The following is a 19,833-nucleotide window of genomic DNA, read 5'->3' as shown; positions in this document are numbered from 1 at the left end:
TTATTCAAAAACCATAATAGTTCTAGGGTTCAAACCAGTGGGATTAGTTAGATCATTTCATAAGGGTTCTAGAACATTTTGAATCACCAAATTTGGACTTGTAGATTTGAAACTATTTAAATTCTAACAAAGGCCAGTATTGAATTTTGCTAAATTGAATAATTCGTGTTTGAATTAAACGGGCTAGGCGGGAAAGCAGATGGGCCGAAACGAGGGAAAACGAACTGGGCTGGCCCAGTAATGCTTCAGTGCGCCACGGGCCAACTGACAGGGTAGGACCTACTCGTCAGCGACTGTTAATAGCCGAAACGGTACCTTTGATCGTGGGCCGCGCGATTAGAATGACGATCGACGGTCGAGCGTCGTCGTCGTCATCGACGAGAAGCAGACGCGGGCACGGCGGAGGTAGGGGGTCGGCGGCGAGCTGGGGCTCCGGCGATCAACGGCGACGAAGCAGGGTGATGTTGCGGACGATGGGGAAGCCAATGGTGGTCGCGGCAGCGTCGGGGGTAGACGAATTCGATGACTCCTTCTTCTCCTGCTCCGGCGGACTCCGGCGATCAATTGACGAGCTACGGTGTAAATTGGAGAGGGGAAGTGGGTCGAGGAGATCAAGGAGAAGGAGGGGAGAAAGTTTGGTGTGAGAAATTCATCGCGGGGTGGCCTCCTTTTATAGGATCGAGAGGTGGCCGTGGGGTGCGGGCGAGGTCGACCATGGCGCGGCGTCTCTGAGGCGCGAAGGGGCAAGGCGAGGGGCGCGTGAGGTTGGCGACATCATGGCGGTCCTAGGGAGCGTGCTGGCGCAGCGAATGGGGGACGGGAGTGTGCTGGAGAGGTCGTCGTCCTCGCAGTACGGGCGCGGCAGACTTTGATCATGGCGACGGCGACGGTGCACGCGCGGGCTCTGGAGCGTGTCTAGGATGTAGCTGGCGTCGAGGTGATCACGCGTGCGCAAGGAGAGAGGGAGGGAAGGACAGACGCGACCAGGCGAGGCGGTGTCCAGTAGGGTGCCGTGGCATGCCAGTGCACGCTCTGGCGTGCACTGGACGTGGTGATCACGATGCGTCCAGGGCTTTGGTGTCTTCCATTTGACCTGGAACGATGTCTAGCGTGCTCAGCAGAGAGAGGGGAGGCTAGTTGACATGGTTGAGTGGACCAGAGAGAGGTGATGAGGTAGGGTGGCATGGTGGTGTCTCTCATGGCCGGCATGGGTGTGTTTTGGCTTTCTACAGGCTTTAATCACCAAGGCAGGTACAGGGCTTGATGCAGGAGACACAGAGGAGCACTCATCATCTCAGTACCAAAGTGGTTTAGGCTAAAACCTGCTGTATAAAGAGGTGTGTGTCCAATCTGATTTGATGCCTGCCAAGTGCTCGATGAAATGGCCGCAAGAAGAAAATATTCAAATTTTTCAGAGATTTTTGGTGGAGTGTTATCAGATAATATTTGAAGTATAGTTGTGGTGGTGGTGCTCAAAATTGAGTTGATTTGCAAAATGTCAAAATGGGTAAGATCTTGTTTTTGTTTCATAGTTGCTACTTGTCTCATTTATATTAGTCAAACTAGGCAGAGTCAACTATGAGGGTCAACACCAAAAATGTTCATCTTGACATGGTCTTGGATGAGGTGGAAAGAGTTGGCCAAGTGTGGTTTAAGAAACTTCCAAACCAGGGGTGCAAAGTGGGTATGATGTTAAAAAGTGACAAAGTGACCATTATCACATGTTAGTGGAATTTGATTTTTCCTTTGATTTGAATTGGGTTTCTTTGACGCAAAAGTGTGTGTTATTGATATCTAAGGGTTTCACAAGCAATGGCACAAGCAAATGAGGCCTTGGTTAAAGATTTGCATATTTGGCTAAATGTGTATGTGAGTGAGATTTCCATTTTCTCACTATTTTAATTCTCTCTATTTAATTTGATTTTTCTTGACTTAAAAGTGATTCTTATTAGTTTAGGAACATTTCCAAACCATTGAAACCATTCCAAAAGGTCTAGCTCAAAGATTTGCAAAAATGGCCATAAACACATAAGAAGTGATATGCCAATTTTTCTTAATCTTCTATTTTGTTTCCCTTGATTTACTTGGGCATGGGTTAGGGTCAATTTAGTGTGAGATTAAGTTCAGAGAAGGTTTCCCACCATTTGGGCAAGGTAGGAGGGCATAGGACAAGATTTGGGTAAAATTGCTATTTGCTCTCATATGCCTCTCTGCATTTTTATTTTCTTTTTAAAATCTTTGGTTTCAACTTGGATTTGGTTTGATAAGCACTTGGTAAGGTTTATGAAGGTTTTCCAATTCTCTAAACAAGGTAGAAAAGCCTAGGGTAAAGTTTTTCAAAAAAATAGCCATAGGCACATAGGCCCTTTTCTTATTTAATTTCTTTTTATTTTGTTTTAACTTGGATGGTGAAAAGGATAGGGTTTAGGGTTTTAGGTCATTTCAAAATACTACAACAAACAATCATGGCAATATCACAACATCTAAGCATGATCACTAGGTAGCAAACTTAATTTAAGAAAAGTTTTTGTTGGTTCCAAAATTTGGAAAAAGGGAAATTCATTTTCTTTGTTTTGAAATTTTTGGGATGTTACATTTGTGTCCTCTTTAATTTGTTGCTTGGGATCGTCTGGCCGTGCGTGCTTATGTAGATAGACAGATTGGCATGTTATGGTATGTTTTTTTGTGAAACGACGACCATATAGATCGGTCGCACTCTTAATTGGCAAGAAAATATCGGGAGAGTCATGCTTGTTGCCTAAATTTTTGGAACGGGCCGGAGTTGCATCAAACATGCCTTCCAAGGAACAAGCGGGATTTCTTTACTAGTAGATCTTCGATTCACTGTCCATTATTATGTCTGTTCAATGTCTTTATTACTAGTAGTGTTGTACCGCTGCGCAATTCTCATCTGACTGATCCTCAGATGTCCTCCACTCAGCTCTCTTTGGTCCCTTCAGTCATAGTGTTCGTATATACACTTGTATAAAAACGAAACGTCTGCATAAGACATGTTACATAAATATAACTTCGATGTGGCACACCACTTCTTTCTCTGTCCCATGATGTTGCTCTGTTTAACTTATTGTAGAGATTGAATGTTGTTTAGTACTGTTCGCATCTGACAGACCAAATCATTTCAATTATTTGTACCCAACGATAATATTCATAATGATTCATCGTTTTGCCAACAGGCCTTTGCTTCTATGAATAGATATCTGCAAGGAAAATTGTGTATCCAGATACTGCAGAGTATTTTACATGCGATGTTTCTGCATATGGAATCGGTAACATGGATGACATGACAGGATGCATATTTTGTCTAATTTAATTGCGAGAGGGATGCAAAGTTTGCAAAGAAGGTGAACAGCTAATATGAAAGAGGATTAAGTGCGGACACGAAGATGTTTAATTGCATTGATTTCGGCAAGTTATTCTGTAAGCAGTTAGGATTCTGTCAATGCTTTGAATCATATGATTTGTATAAAAATTGTGTAGGACTTTGATCCTAAGGAAAAATTTCCTACATAAGTTGTTTGATTCACAGAAACACATCCTATATAAACTAATCCTATAGAAATCTTGTAGTGTATATCCTATACAGTAAAAACATTATGTCATACCTCATGAAAAATTGATCTGCTACAGTCGAACACACTTGATCTTCTCATATAATTCAAGAATGGCATCCCAATCCTATATATTTCTATGTTTTTCCTATCTATGAATCAAAGGAGCACTAATATTTCACCAAGTACCTGTGTCAACTTGATATTGCCTACCTACTATATAGAGGAATGCACACAGATCATCCACGGATAAAAAAAAAGGTGCCCAAACACATTGGATGTGATTGCTTTGGGTGGGCCATTTTGTTAGCAAATGTTGGCGTTAAGACTTGACAGAAGCAAAGAAACCATTTGCAAGCATTGCACATAATCTTTGCCCATTTTCATTGGCGACCTATCATGCCTGATTCGTGGCATGCATGAACAAGCAGGCAAGTCATATTGCACAAATTAACAGGCTATAAGAAAAAAGGTGATTCGTCATATGATTGCACCTGGATCTGTTCATTGCAAGAGGGCCGAGAGTAACTGGCACTAGCAGTAGTTCCACCTGAATTACCTGATATCACCTACTAAAATCATGTGACCATACGCAGGGAGCCCTTGATAGTGGGAAAATACCAGGCGGATTCCTCGGCTGAAAACAGAATAGCGGCATCTCCACCATGTATGTAATTCATCCAAGGAATGCACGTAATACTGAATCATCGATTCAGGGCATCATGTAACCTGAACCCGTTTGCATACGTAGTAACTGTCGACAAGCCATTGCGCAATTCGACAATTAAGCGTCGTAATAGAAGAAAGCATTCGGAAGTATTTTTACAGTCATGGCCATTTTCATCATATATAGTGAAAACGTAGCAGACTATGATTCATGGCATGAACAAGTAGACAGACAGACAGACCCTATGTGCACCACCCGAATTTGTCCATTGAACAGAAATTAAATTCACTAAGAGATTACTAGTACACGGTAGCATAATATTCACCCGAACAACATACACGCATAGAGCAGTTCATCAGATCAACAGCAGCACAGGACGCCTCAGAGAGGGGGAGGAGTAAGTCGTACGCAAGGGAGCGAGCGGGGGGAGGAGGCGGAGGCGGTCATACGGGCGGGAGGGGCGGCTCCTTGCCGCCGTCCGTCTCCTTGTGGGCGGCGGCGTCGGAGGGCGCGGAGTCGGCGGCGAGGATGAGGGCGCGGTCGTGGGCCTCGCCGTCGAGGTCGTCGTCGTCGTCGTCGGTGGAGAGGTTGATGCAGGAGCAGCGCTCGAGCGAGGCGAAGAAGGCGGAGGTGACGCCGGATCCGAACCAGCTCGCCCAGCTCTCCATGGCCGGCGGAGGTGCGCGGCGATCTGGTAGGGTTTGGTCGCCGGCAGACGGGGAGGCGACTAGGGGAGGACTCGAGGCAGAGAATGGGCAGCCAGATCCGGGGGAGACGGTTGCGTGCTTCTAGTATTTTTCGCAAGTCAAATACAGTTCCTTTTGACTAAGTCAAGTTGAATACAATTGGTACTCATACTAACAGCATGCTCTAGAAAACATTCAATATCATTAATTAAAGATATTTTTATAAATATTTTAAACTAAATTAGAATCATATCAAAATGAATGAAACTACACGCTAAAACGCGTCTAGATACATTAATACTTGATATAAACTAAATTAATAATGAAATATGCAAAGACGTCTATAAATTTCCGTTTTATCGTGAGTGTGTGTGGTTTGTGGTGTGCGACGAGTAGAGCACAACATTTGCCCCGCCTTCATGTTCACTGTCCTCTTCCTTTTTCCTCAAACTTACCCGACCACTAACCATAGGTGGCGACGAAGCTTTTCTCTAAACCTAAAGCTTGCCAATCATAATCCTGGAGACTTAAAACGTCCACGAATATTTTTATTTTTGATGTTCACACATGTGGTATGTGTAACATGGCTCGTCTCATACAAGATACAAGGTATAAGACATTAATTGATTTTTATAATTCAGTTATTTTGCTTTAATGGATATATAATGTTAATCCATAAGGTTGGTTGGCTGCAAATACAGGTGTTCATAGGAGAATCTCGTTGAACATGATTTTAATCCATAAATTTGCTTGGTTGTAAATCCACGCGGATTCTATATGCTGACTAGGTCGGCGCGTTCTGCCCGCCGGGCTTGTTAGCCTATGTGGAGGTTTTTTCGATCCTATTTCTTTTGTTCTTTTTATTTTCTATTTTTCCTTGGTAGATTAGAAAATATTCAATTTGAAAATATGCAGGTTTAAAAAAAATTCAAATTTGAAATTCGTTCCAATTTAGAAAATATATAAATTTACAAAAATATTTATATGTAAGGGCCTATAGAAGCACCCCTAAATGCAAGCATGTTAGTCAATTTTCTTTTACCAAGGCCTGTTAATTTCATGACAGTCTATTAGCTTTTTCACGGCCCAGCGCATAAATAAAGTAAACACAGCCCGGCCCAAATATGGTTAAAGCCTAAGGCCAGGTCACATTTCCAGATCAGGTTCCACCAGAAAAAAAATAGACAGATCAGTTTCGTACGAACAAATTCAGCAACAGGTCAACATTTAGAAGCAGCGGCTGGACACATGAATTAGCATCTCCATTGATCTGGGAAATCACCCTTATTTCATTTGCAAATCAGATACAATGATTTGGAATTACACTTTATTTGAATGTACATGAGTGGACCAGTTTACAAGACATGGGCTTCATTTTTCAGTTTGTCGAGGAGCTCATCGACTGATGAGAGGATCACTCCGGCTTTCCTCTTCGGTGGTTCATCTACCTGGACCACCTCCATGTCCGATCTAATATCTACGTTCAGCTCAGCGGGGGTGACCTTCTTAATCACCTTCGACTTGGCCTTCATTATGTTTGGCAGCGTCGCATACCGGGGCTGGTTCAGTCTCAGGTCAGTACTGCAAAACATAAACCATGGAAGGTATACTTCATACGGAGTCAAGGAAATGGGAGTCAAACCATAGCTTGTGAGCGCTAACCATGAGCATAAGAACTGAACATTTTGTTCATAGAAAGAACCTTGAGGACTACTCTGCTTCTATGGCCTATGAGCAATCTATTGGAAATAAGAAACGGAGACGTGTTACTGAACATACGTGATCACTGCTGGTAAATCCAAGCAGATGGTTTCAGTTCCACCATCAACCTCTCTCTCAACAGTAGCCTTTTGTTTATCCTTGTCAATTATCACCTGGCAAAGTTAAACACCATCTTCAACTACAATTTTGCGGTGAACAAAATCATGAGAACAACTGTTCTAAAAATCTAACATTGAACATTTCAGAACAGCAAGTCTACACATTAAAATAGATCATTAAATGATTTTTCTTTTGCTATTTTAAGAGAACAATATCCTCAGTTTTTGCATCCACTGTGGCTTCACCTTTGTTTGATCAAGAAACAGGAAACCAGATGCTGGCCGAGAAATGAAAATAAATGCTTCTAGGAAAGTGTGGTCAAATAAGAACTTGACTGTGCCAACTATAAGTTCTCATTACTCCTTACAAGTATCTCATTTCTAGAATCTAATGCAAATTAGTTATTAACAAATGCCAACTAGTTATTAAAATTGGAATAGAAGCTGACCACAGTTGCTTTTCTTATTTCGAAGTATAACAAGATTTGGCGTTAACCATATAATAGTGAAAACTGAAAGGACCATGTGTAATGACAAAAAATCTGTTACTTATCATATCAGGTGAAAAAGTTCTATTGAAAATTAGAAATAACAAACCTTTGAGGCAAAGGTTCCCTGCGGCCAGTTAAGCAGTGCAGCTAGCATTTGCCCTGTTTGGTTGCAGTCATCATCAATGGCCTGTAATTACAGAAAGACGAATAGTCTAAGCTTATAAAAATATATACTCCCAAGCTAAACCAACATTATTTCTTGTTTAACATTTATTCTCACTTTTTGTGAGAAAACTTAGCAGTAAATATTCTGAAAGTATCTCGTAAAGTAACTTCAAGAATTACAGAAGTTGCAGACGTGTCAAAGCAAAAGAACTGATGTTTCCAGCAGGTCAAACAGTGTGAGCAGCTACGTTCATAGGAAGGAAAAAATTGTGGTCTCTGATGCCCTTCAGGTTACCACGAAAACATTTCGATCTATAATTTCTATCATCCTATTATACCTCAAACGAAATGATACATTCTAATATGAGCACTAGAGTTGGTTTACACATGACCTTCAACCACATGATTGTAACGTGACTTAGACCTCTGTTATCCTGAGTGAACACATGGACATGTGGAGTTCTAGTAATACTAACGGAAAGATCATATAATTGTTCTGTTCTCGACGTCTGGGTTTAAAAATGTCATCCATAAGTAGCTTCATGTCCAACATAGTATGGATTGTGTAGTACTGTAATGTGGAGATGTGGAGATCCTTGATTTAGCAGAATAGAATAACAACAACTTAAGCTGGTTTTTGTAAGATTATTCAATGAACTTTGTTCTCAACATTTTCTTCTCAAGAAATTGCCAACATAATTAAGTTCAGTGACATAGTTTACTTAACTATTATCAGTGAAACTAAGGATTCAAGTGTTAAGCAGGCGATGTTAAGCATGCCTAAAAGGCCAATGATCATGGGAGTTGTCGCAGTTATGAACTTCGGTAGTTAGTGTTCAGCATTGAACATAACACTATGAAGACGGAGTAAATGTCTGCACCTAGCATATCAAAATCCTACGGTACATGGTTCCATACACCTGAAGCAACAATTACAGTTAGATTGGCAAATATTTCTCATACGTATTAGCTTTGAATTCAGGTGCCAATATCTCTTTCCCTTTCAGTGAAATCCAACTAAGCAGTGCAGTTCAGCGCATCAATGCAACCAAATCAACAGCAATCACCATATCCAGCAAGCTTAGGTATGAATCGAGAACATCCAAGGCAATCTGAGACGGGGCAGAACCTGCTTGCCGAGGATGACGAGGCCGGGGTTCTCCTGGAGCGCGAGGGCGCGGAGGACCTTGGCGACGGCGAGGGGGAGGAGCGGGCGGGCCGGGTCAGGGTCGTGGAGGACGTGGACGGCGCGGTCGGCGCCCATGGCGAGCGCGGTGCGGAGCGTGTCGGCGGCCTGGGCCGGTCCTACCGTGGCGGCGATGACCTCGGCGGCGGCGCCGGCCTCGCGGAGCCGGAGCGCCTCCTCGACGGCGATCTCGCAGAAGGGGTTCATGGACATCTTGACGCTCGCCGTGTCGACGGCCGTCCGGTCCGGCCGCACGCGCACCTTCACCGCGTAGTCCACCACCCGCTTCACAGCCACCAGGATCTTCATCGCGGCGGCGGCAATGGGACGGCGGATTCCGTTCGCTACCTCGCTGTGGTCAGTCTCGTCCGTGGCGGCGGTGAGGGGGGCGAGCTGGGCGGGGCAGAGCAGAGCAGAAAAGAACCGATTTTTCAGAGCAGAGCAAGCAGTTGCGAGTTGGAGTGTCTCACTACTTCGATCTGACTCATCAGTCCTTACCCACAAATATCATGTTACCAGCGTGTCATCTTTAAAATTAACTTCAGGCTCTTGCGTTTAATAGTTAGATTTATAGGGAAAGAACACATGTAGAAATGCATTTTTATCATTCTCCATCCATTCCAGAAGAACAAAAAAAGCCTACTTCGCAGCTCTATATCTTCAAAATGTTAATTAAATATGAATAAAAAAATTAGGTATACATCAGGAGATTCTATGTCTACACATAAAGTCTCGCAGCAGAATGACATTTTTGTGACTTGCGGAAAAAGGCAATATTTGATGCTTCAAAATAGCTTCGCGCCAGACTTTTTTTTTTTTTGCCTTTTTACACAACCAACAAAAAATGTATTTTTCTCACAAGATTTTGTGTGTGAACATAGCATGTTCGGATGTACATCTAGGAAAAAATCTTAATTTTTGAATATTTTAAAATACATTTAGAATGCACTTTTCATAATAGGTGCATTTGGTTCTATGAACCAAAACACCATGTCCGTGTTATAGACACTATGTTTTTCTGTTCTGCATCTAAACTCGACAATATTGTTCTCTAGAGACCTCCGTAAAATTCTACCCTACACTTATACACTGTATAATAATGCCACTATGCATCTCTAAATATCTAAGGACTCGCGTAGAGACACTATAATACATTAAGATTCATACATTAATATGTGGAGTATTATGATATTGTTGGTTGGATTGATTTATATATAGAATCCAATGGAATAAAGTGTTTTTTAGGCATATAAAAGTAAACTGGCAAAAGCTTGAAAAAAATACAATCATAGTTTAGCATATGCAAACTTATGTAAAAATATATGAAATATTAAAGCAGTTACTTTCATATGAATGAGAGCGCGATTATATTCATAATATAACTTATTGTACCTAGTATTATCTAAGATATCACGTATGATGTATAATAAAAAGATGAAATGCATTTAATGTTAAATTAGTTGTGATTAAATAAAACAGTTTGGTGTAAAAATGTGAGAAAAAAATAGTTTAACATCACTGTATGATTTTCTGCAGTAAGTATACCCATCATGACCAAGTAAATAAATCATGGTGCAAGACCCGAGTCTCACTTTCTACTGAAAAAGTAAAAAAACATTATCTCTGTTGTAGTTGTAATGATAAACGTCTAGAAGAAAAAAAATAATGCCCTATGACTTGAAAGATTATGCTATAGTGTTTGAACGAACACCTGATGCTCTACCCATCATAGATGCCTTCAACCTGAGAAACACAAAGATTAAATTGTACTTATTGTTCGTGTTACACACTTGATATTTGTTGACTTGATTATATGATTCAAGAATGCATTGTCATCCTAAAGCACTTCAACCATCTTCACCCGATGAAACTAACAACAATGAATGTAATATGGTAGGTGAGACAATTAAAATTCATGAGGTCAATGATAGTATATGTTTCAGGACCAGCACCAATTGCTCCTTTTTCATTTTTTTCGAGATTGAGGGGGAAACCAATCCCCATCGCTTGTTTCATTCCACTTGAAAAGTACCATATACAGTCAAGTTTCTACTGCAACTGGTAAAGAATTTATGGGAGCTATAGCCTGGCTACATATCATTTTTTTTGCTTATGTGGAGGAGAAAAACATGACAAAGTGAGAAGAGTAGGTTCTGGAAGAGATAACTCTATGTAATAACCCAGAACATAGGAACAACGAAGGGTAGATTTAGAAATGGGATGTGCATTTCATCGCAAAACAGGGGAAATTTCCGCGCCTTATTGCAACTAAACCTAAGAGGGATCGAGGTTCTCTCTCATTTTGCACTTAGGGTTAGGCAATGTGAGTTAGGGAAATTTCGACATGATCTCTTTTGTATCTTGTTACTTTGGGGAATGATTGCATTTGATAAGTGTTAAACATTTAACTATAAACATCACACAATATAAATAATGAATTTATAATTCAAACACAAGATATAAATTCAAATCACTTTGAATTTCCAAATGAATATCAAATACAATATTTAATCAAGAATATAAACATTACATCATACAAAAGCTCATAAACCAAAACTTGAGCTTTATTGATATACAACACAAATTACAAAGTCTTTACAATATTCTTGATACAAGAATTGAGAAATAATGAACAGAAATAAAAAGAGGAAAATTACAAGTTTATTCTAAACTAAAACCTAGACTAAGTGGCTTGAGGATGATCTTCTGGCCATAGCACAATTCAAACCTGCAAAACAAAGAACAAGAACTAGCCAGAGTGTAAGTATTAGAAATTCAGTTTGGACAGTTAGCAAAGTAACACAGAAATTCAGTTTGGACAGTGCACACTGTCACAGCACACTTGTGCTTGTCCAAATTCTTGGACAGCACAAGATAGGTATAGGCAGACCAGAACTGAGCAAGCCACAGGGCTCAAGTTTCAGCATATGAGTGTTGTTGCTAACCAAGCAACAGCAAGACAATGCAAGGGGTGAGTCATAAAGTAACCAGGCTTGTGTGTCATGGCCAGGGAAGAAGTAGAGACCATATAAATAGCACACAAACTGTCGGGGGGAAGACCCCGGGTAGGGCAATGGACGCGGAGCAGCCGGCTGACCACTGGCCGGCTCGCGGCAAAGGCCGGCTGAGGAGCAGCCGGCTGGAGCCGTGGCCGGCTGGTCCGGAAGCCGGCTGGCTCTAGGTCCTAGTCGGCTCGGCTACGGCTGCCAATGCTTTAGTTGGGCCGGCTTCTACAAGCCATATCCGACTGGGGGTTTGTACCTCAGACCGACTCGAGGCTGGCGAGTCTTGCACTAGAAGGAACCAGGTTGGTGATCCGGGTTCCTAAAGTCCACGCTGACTTCACCTTCCGTAAAGCGCGGGGCACTGTGGAGCAATAGTGCCACGCGCCGGACAGGCCATCATGGCACACGTCGATCCGTACTGGCTACAGTGGCTGATGGCGACAGGGACACCTCCTCTCCATACCGCTGACTTCGGCAGCCGGATGGGACAGGCCATGAGGCCTCAACGGCTCCTGACGTCAGTGCCTCGGGAAGGAGCGGAAGCCGGAGCCGGCCAAGCCGGCCAGTAGACTATAGGGTCTTATATGTAAAGTGTCGGTGCCTATATAAGCCGCACTACCCCCTCTCGTGCAGGGGATCGATCATTCTCACCTCACTTCCACCCTTAGCGCTGCCCTGTGAGAGAGACTCTTGTCTTCCTTAGCCTCCCAGGAGCAGCCGGATACAGCTCAAGGAGCAACATTGTATTGTGTGATCACCATATACATCCCTAGCAGGAGTAGAGGTGTTACCTCCATCGGAGGGCCTCGAACCTGGGTACATCGCCGTGTCGCTCGTCCCCATACCCGCATCCGGATACCGCCGTGAGATCTCTTAGGAACCACCTTCGTTAGCCACCCTATGGCATATGCCGTGACGATACCACGACATTTGGCGCCCACCGTGGGGCCTTCAGCATCCTCGGCCGGTGTCTTCATCCGGACGGGCCTCACCATCACCACCGGCGAGCGAGTCGCTTCAGGCTTGATCTGGAGATTCGGCTCCCTCGACTGCGTCAGCGACAACGCTGGCTGCTTCGCCGACCGACCCTTCCCAGCCGGCGGCAGCGTCATCTCCTTCGGCGGCCACGACGTCTACGTCGCCACCGTCGCACCGCCGCGCTACCCGCGACAGGTGCTGCGCTGCGCAAGCCCTCCTCCGCGAGCCGGCAGCAGCGCTCCCGCTAGCCCCGTCGTCGTGCAAGTCATGATGGCTAGCGAGGAGCTCCCCACCAAGAACCCGCGCACCCGCGGCCCCAACCTGGAGCGCAACGTCGACCCCAACGCCTCCGGCTCGGGCCCGAAGGCGCCACCACCACCGTCCCGGCTGGACGAAGTCCGGGCGAAGCTGAGCTCTCCGCTCACCGCAGGCGCCGACGCCACCACCCTCGAGGCGGACCTAGAGGCGCATCGCCAGCTCCTCCTCCAGCAGGCCGACGAGCTGGCTACTGCCAAACGCCAGCTGGCCATCACCCAGCGCGAGTACGAGCACGCCCATGGCTTCACGCCAGGCGGCAACAACCCCAGCCGAGCCGGCATGATCCGCCGGCGAGGAGGCGATCTAGGCGCCGAGATCGAGCGCGACGGCGCGGAAGCGCCGGCTCCGTCCGCGGAGTTACCCGTCTACAACACCCCTGACAAGAACATCCTCGCAGCCGAAGCCGCTGCGAAGGAGCTAGCCCTCCTCAAAGGGGAAGAGCTGCGCCACCAGACGCAGCGCGTAGCTGACCTGTGCCGGGCTGCAGCTGAGCAGACCAAGGACCCCAGGTATGGTGCTTCAAAAGCTCCTCCCGTCCGCGCTGCTGCAGGCAACAGCAAGGACCCCCACAGGGACACGGCCGAGTCCGCCTCGCCCGCACCAAGCCGGCACAGAGACTCCCGCGACACCCGCGCGGGTTCAAGCCGGACAAGCCCGCTGGACGGCGGCCACAGCGGCCGCAGCCGGCCCCCACCAAACCGGAACGAGGAGCATGACTCCGAGCTGGCGGCGCCAAGGCGCCAGCACAGGCCGGCTCCAGAGCGAACCGGCACCCGCCAGCCGGCACGTTCCCAGCTGGACCCCCGCATCGAGCCCGTCGACGCCAGAGACCGCCTCGACCGGCTGGTCGAGTCCCGCATCGCGGAAGAGGAGGCGCCGGCTTGCCCCAAGTGCTTCGGGCCCCGCATCGCCAACGAGCCCATGCTCGACGGCTTCCAGCTCCCCCGCGACACGCCCAAGTATGACGGCACCGCCAAGCCGGAGGACTGGCTGCAGGACTACTCCACCGCAGTCGGCATCTCCAGAGGCAACAAGCGCTGGGCGGTGCGCTACTCCCCCCTGATGCTGGTCGGCTCCGCCCGCACCTGGCTCAACAACCTGCCAGCCGGCAGCATCAACGGCTGGCTTGATTTCGAGGAGGCCTTCATCAGCAACTTCACCGGCACCTATCGCCGGCCGGGTCGCCCCCAGCAGCTCGAGATGTGCAAGCAGGGCCCGGACGAGACGGATCGCGCGTACCTGACGCGCTGGTGCGAGATGCGCAACTCCTGCGAGGGTGTGCACGAGATCCAGGCCATCAGCTTCTTCATGGGTGGCTGCCGGCCCAACACCATGCTGTGGCACAAGCTGCGCCGCAGCGAGCCCAAGTCCATGGCCGCCCTCATGGCCATCGCCGACAAGTTCGCGCTGGCTGAAGAAGCCGGCAAGGCGACGGCTGACCCAGCGCCGGCTCCCTCCAGGCGGGACCACCACAAGTCGGCTGAGCACAAGCCGGCTGACGGCGCCTCTCATGGTAGCCGGCGGGACAAGTACCGCGGCAAGCGTCACAGCGACCAGCCGGACCGCCGGTACGGCTCCGCCCATGTGGCCACCGTGGCAGACAACGCGGCAGGCGGCAGCCGCCGCCAGAAGCAGGACCGGCAGTGGAAGCCGAAGTACACCTTCGAGCAGATGCTCGACTCGCCGTGCAAGTACCACAGCGGCAAGAACCCCTCCAACCACACCACCCGTGACTGCCACTTCATGAAGCGGCTGACAAGCGGTGAACCTCTCCTGCCTCCACCCCCGCCCCCTCCAGCCGGCGGGCCGGGTGGAGCAGCCGGCGTAGAGAACGCCAACCTCGAGCACCACGAGGCTAACCAAGTGCACCATGGCCGATATCTGGCCGAAGATGCTACCTACATCATCTTCACCTCCGAGCCCGAGGACAAGACGAGCCAGCAGAGCCGTTCCCTCGAGGTCAACGCGGTCATACCGCCGGTCCCCCAGTACCTAAACTGGTCAGAGCAGGCCATCACCTTCGATCGCCGCGACACACCGGCTGTCCTGCCGAAGCCGGGCAGCTACGCCATGGTCCTCGACCCCACCATTGGCACGACTCGGCGCAGCGTGCGTTTTTCGCGCGTCCTCATCGACGGCGGCAGCAGCATCAACATCCTCTACCGCGATACCGCCCGCAAGCTAGGCATCCAAGAAGCCGAGCTGCGTCCCACCACCACCGTCTTCCATGGCATCGTGCCGGGCCATTGCTGCCAGCCGATCGGCCGGATCACGCTGGAAGTGATGTTCGGGAAGCCGGATCACTTCCGCACCGAGAAGATCGAGTTCGAGGTGGTGGACCTCATCAGTCCCTACCACGCGCTCCTGGGCAGGCCGGCCCTAACCAAGTTCATGGCGGTGCCCCACTATGGGTACCTGAAGATGAAGCTGCCTGGCCCTAAGGGGGTCATCACCATAGCCGGCGACTACCGCCGCTCCATGGACTGCGCCACGCAGAGCTCCAAGATGGCCCAGACGCTGGTCATCGCCACCGAGAAGCAGCTCATCCACGACGCCGTCGCCCTCGCCAAGGCCGCGCAGACAGACATGCCGGCTGCAGGCAACCCGGCTGGGACGACTCACTTCCAGCCGGCCGACAACACCAAGAAGATCCTGCTGGACCCGGCGCAGCCGGACAAGTACGTCACCATCGGTGCCGGCTTGAGCAGGAAATAGGAAAGCGAGCTCACCAGCTTCCTCCGTGAGAATCGGGACATCTTCGCATGGACTCCAAGAGACATGCCGGGTGTGCCGAGGGAGTTGGCTGAGCACCACCTCCACGTCCAGCCTGAAGCCAAGCCGGTGAAGCAGCCACTCAGGCGCTTCGCCGAAGAAAGAAGGAAGGCCATCGGTGAAGAAATCGCCCGGCTGCTGGCAGCCGGCTTCATCATGGAAGTGCTCCACCCGGACTGGTTGGCGAACCCGGTCCTGGTTTTGAAGAAGAACGGCTCCTGGCGCATGTGTATCGACTACACCAGCCTGAACAAGGCGTGCCCGAAGGACCCCTTCCCCCTGCCGCGCATAGATCAAGTCATAGACTCGATCACGGCCGTGAACTATTGTCTTTTCTAGATGCCTATTCAGGCTACCACCAGATTCCTTTGAATCCGGATGATCAAATAAAGACTTCGTTCATTACCCCGTATGGGGCTTATTGCTACACGACTATGCCGTTCGGCTTGAAAAACGCAGGCGCCACCTACCAAAGGTGCATGCAAAAATGCTTGCAGGATCAAATCGGCAGAAACGTTCACGCATATGTGGATGATTGATACGTCTCCGACGTATCGATAATTTCTTATGTTCCATGCCACATTATTGATGATATCTACATGTTTTATGCACACTTTATGTCATATTCGTGCATTTTCTGGAACTAACCTATTAACAAGATGCCGAAGTGCCAGTTCCTGTTTTCTGCTATTTTTGGTTTCAGAAATCCTAGTAACGAAATATTCTCGGAATTGGACGAAATCAACGCCCAGGTTCCTATTTTGCCCGGAAGCATCCAGAACACACGAGAACTGCCAGAGAGGGGGCACAGGCCCACCAAACCCTAGGCCGGCGCGGCCAAGGGGGGGCCCGCGCCCCCCTATAGTGTCAGCGCCCCTTCGACCTTCTGACGCCGCCTCTTCGCCTATTTAAGGTCCCTCGACCTAAAACCTCGATACGAAAAAGCCACGGTACGAGAAACCATCCAGAGCCGCCGCCATCGCGAAGCCAAGATCTGGGGGACAAGAGTCTCTGTTCCGGCACGCCGCCGGGACGGGGAAGTGCCCCTGGAAGGCTCCTCCATCGACACCACCGCCATCTTCATCAACGCTGCTGTCTCCCATGAGGAGGGAGTAGTTCTCCATCGAGGCTCGGGGCTGTACCGGTAGCTATGTGGTTCATCTCTCTCCTATGTACTTCAATACAATAATCTCATGAGCTGCCTTACATGATTGAGATTCATATGATGATGCTTGTAATCTAGATGTCGTTATGCTAGTCAAGTGAATTTTACTTATGTGATCTCCGGAGACTCCTTGTCCCACGTGTGTAAAGGTGACAGTGTGTGCACCGTGTGGGTCTCTTAGGCTATATTTCACAGAATACTTATTCACTGTTATGAATGGCATAGTGAAGTGCTTATTTATATCTCTTTATGATTGCAATGTGTTTTGTATCACAATTTATCTATGTGCTACTCTAGTGATGTTATTAAAGTAGTTTTATTCCTCCTGCATGGTGTAATGGTGACAGTGTGTGCATCCGTGTTAGTACTTGGCGTAGGCTATGATTATGATCTCTTGTAGATTATGAAGTTAATTATTGCTATGATGGTATTGATGTGATCTATTCCTCCTACATAGTGTGAAGGTGACAGTGTGCATGCTATGTTAGTACTTGGTTTAGTCGTGTTGATCTTTCATGCACTCTAAGGTTATTTAAATATGAACATTGAATTGTGGAGCTTGTTAACTCCGGCATTGAGGGTTCGTGTAATCCTACGCAATGGTGTTCATCATCCAACAAAAGAGTGTAGAGTATGCATTTATCTATTATGTTATGTGATCAATGTTGAGAGTGTCCACTAGTGAAAGTATGATCCCTAGGCCTTGTTCCTAAATACTGCTATCGCTGCTTGTTTACTGTTTTACTGCGTTACTACTGCTGCGTTACTACGCTTGTTCTTTGTCCTGGGCAAAGCACTTTTCTGGTGCCGTTGCTACTGCTCATACTTATTCATACCACCTGTATTTCACTATCTCTTCGCCGAACTAGTGCACCTATTAGGTGTGTTGGGGACACAAGAGACTTCTTGCTTTGTGGTTGCAGGGTTGCATGAGAGGGATATCTTTGACCTCTTCCTCCCTGAGTTCGATAAACCTTGGGTGATCCACTTAAGGGAAAACTTGCTGCTGTTCTACAAACCTCTGCTCTTGGAGGCCCAACACTGTCTACAGGAAAAGGAGGGGGCGTAGACATCAAGCTATTTTCTGGCGCCGTTGCCGGGGAGGAAAGGTAAAAGGTACTCACACTCCGGATCTCGGCTACTAAGCTATTTTCCGGCGCCGTTGTAAGTACTTGAAGCTATTTCCTTTAGATCCTGCAATTGCATCTTTTTGTTTCTTGTTTACACTAGTTAGGCATAATGGAAAACAACAAAAATATGAGAGATCTTTATGAACTTTATCTTGAATTAGGACATGATGTGTTTGAAGAGAGAATTAAAAAACCCATGGAACTTTATATGCATGCTAATGGGAATGTTATTAATATGAATGCTTTGAACACTATTGTTGCTAATGCTATGGAAAATTCTAAGCTTGGGGAAGCTGGTTTTGATGATCATGATCTTTTTACTCCCCCAAGCATTGAGGAGAAAATTTACTTTGATGATACTTTGCCTCCTATTTATGATGATTATAATGATAGTAGCCTTTTGGTACCACCTGTTATGGAGGATAAATTTGATTATGATTACAATATGCCTCCTATATTTGATGATGAGAATAATAATGATAGCTACTTTGTTGAATTTGCTCCCACTATTACTAATAAAATTGATTATGCTTATGTTGGGAGTAGTAATAATTTTATGCATGAGACTCATGATAATAATGCTTTATGTGATAGTTATATTATTGAGTTTGCTCATGATGCTACTGAAAGTTATTATGAGAGAGGAAAATATGGTTGTAGAAATTTTCATGTTACTAAAATGCCTCTCTATGTGCTGAATTTTTTTATCTTTCTATGCTTGTTGCATTATGCTTCATGAACTTGTTTATTTACAAGATTCCTTTTCATAGGAAGCATATTAGACTTAAATGTGTTTTGAATTTGCCTCTTGATGCTCTCTTTTGCTTCAAATACTATTTCTTGCGAGTGCATCATCAAAACTGCTGAGCCCATCTTAATGGCTATAAAAAAAGAACTTCTTGGGAGATAACCCATGTGTTATTTTGCTACAGTACTTTGTTTTATATTTGTGTCTTGGAAGTTGTTTACTACTGTAGCAACCTCTCCTTATCTTAGTTTTGTGTTTTGTTGTGCCAAGTAAAGTCTTTGATAGCAAGGTTGATACTAGATTTGGATTACTGCGCAGAAACAGATTTCTTTGCTGTCACGAATCTGGGCAAAATTATCTGTAGGTAACTCAGAAAATTATGCCAATTTACGTGAGTGATCCTCAGATATGTACGCAACTTTCATTCAATTTGAGCATTTTCATTTGAGCAAGTCTGGTGCCTCAGTAAAATTCGTCTTTACGAACTGTTCTGTTTTGACAGATTCTGCCTTTTATTTCGCATTGCTTCTTTTGCTATGTGGGATGGATTTCTTTGTTCCATTAACTTTCAGAAGCTTTGGGCAATGTCCAGAAGTGTTAAGAATGATTGTGTCACCTCTGAACATGTGAATTTTTCATTATGCACTAACCTTCTAATGAGTTTGTTTCGAGTTTGGTGTGGAGGAAGTTTTCAAGGGTCAAGAGAGGAGGATGATATACTATGATCAAGGAGAGTGAAAGCTCTAAGCTTGGGGATGCCCCGGTGGTTCACCCTTGCATATATCAAGAAGACTCAAGCGTCTAAGCTTGGGGATGCCCAAGGCATCCCCTTCTTCATCGACAACATTATCATGTTCCTTCTCTTGAAACTATATTTTTATTCCATCACATCTTATGTACTTTACTTGGAGCGTCGGTTTGTTTTTGTTTTTTGTTTTTGTTTGAATAAATGCTTGTGTGGGAGAGAGACACGCTCCGCTGGTTCATATGAACACATGTGTTCTTAGCTTTTAGTATTCATGGCGAAGTTTCTTCGTTAAATTGTTATATGGTTGGAATTGGAAAATGATACATGTAATAATTGCTATAATGTCTTGGATAATGTGATACTTGGCAATTGTTGTGCTCATGTT

At 46.3% G+C, this 19,833-nt stretch overlaps 2 protein-coding genes across 2 annotated transcripts; both read right to left on the bottom strand.

The window, feature by feature from the left end:
• Window positions 1-4,345: 4,345 nt before the first annotated feature.
• On the bottom strand, window positions 4,346-5,031 carry LOC127326717 (uncharacterized). Its single transcript, XM_051353504.2, has one exon. It carries the CDS (start codon window positions 4,902-4,904, stop codon window positions 4,680-4,682), a length of 225 nt encoding a protein of 74 aa, XP_051209464.1. The 5' UTR covers window positions 4,905-5,031; the 3' UTR covers window positions 4,346-4,679.
• A 1,134-nt stretch (window positions 5,032-6,165) lies between these two features.
• LOC127326694 (electron transfer flavoprotein subunit beta, mitochondrial) lies at window positions 6,166-9,064 on the bottom strand. The gene is made up of 4 exons (XM_051353489.2): window positions 8,528-9,064; window positions 7,340-7,420; window positions 6,702-6,796; window positions 6,166-6,503 (listed from the first exon to the last, which is right to left on the bottom strand). Exons 1-4 carry the CDS (start codon window positions 8,891-8,893, stop codon window positions 6,278-6,280), a joined length of 768 nt encoding a protein of 255 aa, XP_051209449.1. The 5' UTR covers window positions 8,894-9,064; the 3' UTR covers window positions 6,166-6,277.
• Between the last annotated feature and the right edge of the window lie 10,769 nt (window positions 9,065-19,833).

Source organism: Lolium perenne, chromosome 6, assembly GCF_019359855.2.
Source record: "Lolium perenne isolate Kyuss_39 chromosome 6, Kyuss_2.0, whole genome shotgun sequence".
NCBI classification, from domain to species: Eukaryota; Viridiplantae; Streptophyta; class Magnoliopsida; order Poales; family Poaceae; genus Lolium; species Lolium perenne.
This window is presented reverse-complemented; position numbering and strand designations above follow the sequence as displayed.

What these genes read in the sequence shown, in the direction of transcription:
- LOC127326717 (XM_051353504.2), bottom strand. Translation starts at nt 4,904, where the DNA reads ATGGAGAGCTGGGCGAGCTGGTTCGGATCCGGCGTCACCTCCGCCTTC.
- LOC127326694 (XM_051353489.2), bottom strand. Translation starts at nt 8,893, where the DNA reads ATGAAGATCCTGGTGGCTGTGAAGCGGGTGGTGGACTACGCGGTGAAG. An exon ending in TCGTCATCCTCGGCAAGCAG is followed by an intron (nt 7,421 to 8,527) that starts GTTCTGCCCCGT and finishes CTGTAATTACAG; the next exon opens with GCCATTGATGATGACTGCAA. An exon ending in GATTTACCAGCAGTGATCAC is followed by an intron (nt 6,504 to 6,701) that starts GTATGTTCAGTA and finishes TATGTTTTGCAG; the next exon opens with TACTGACCTGAGACTGAACC.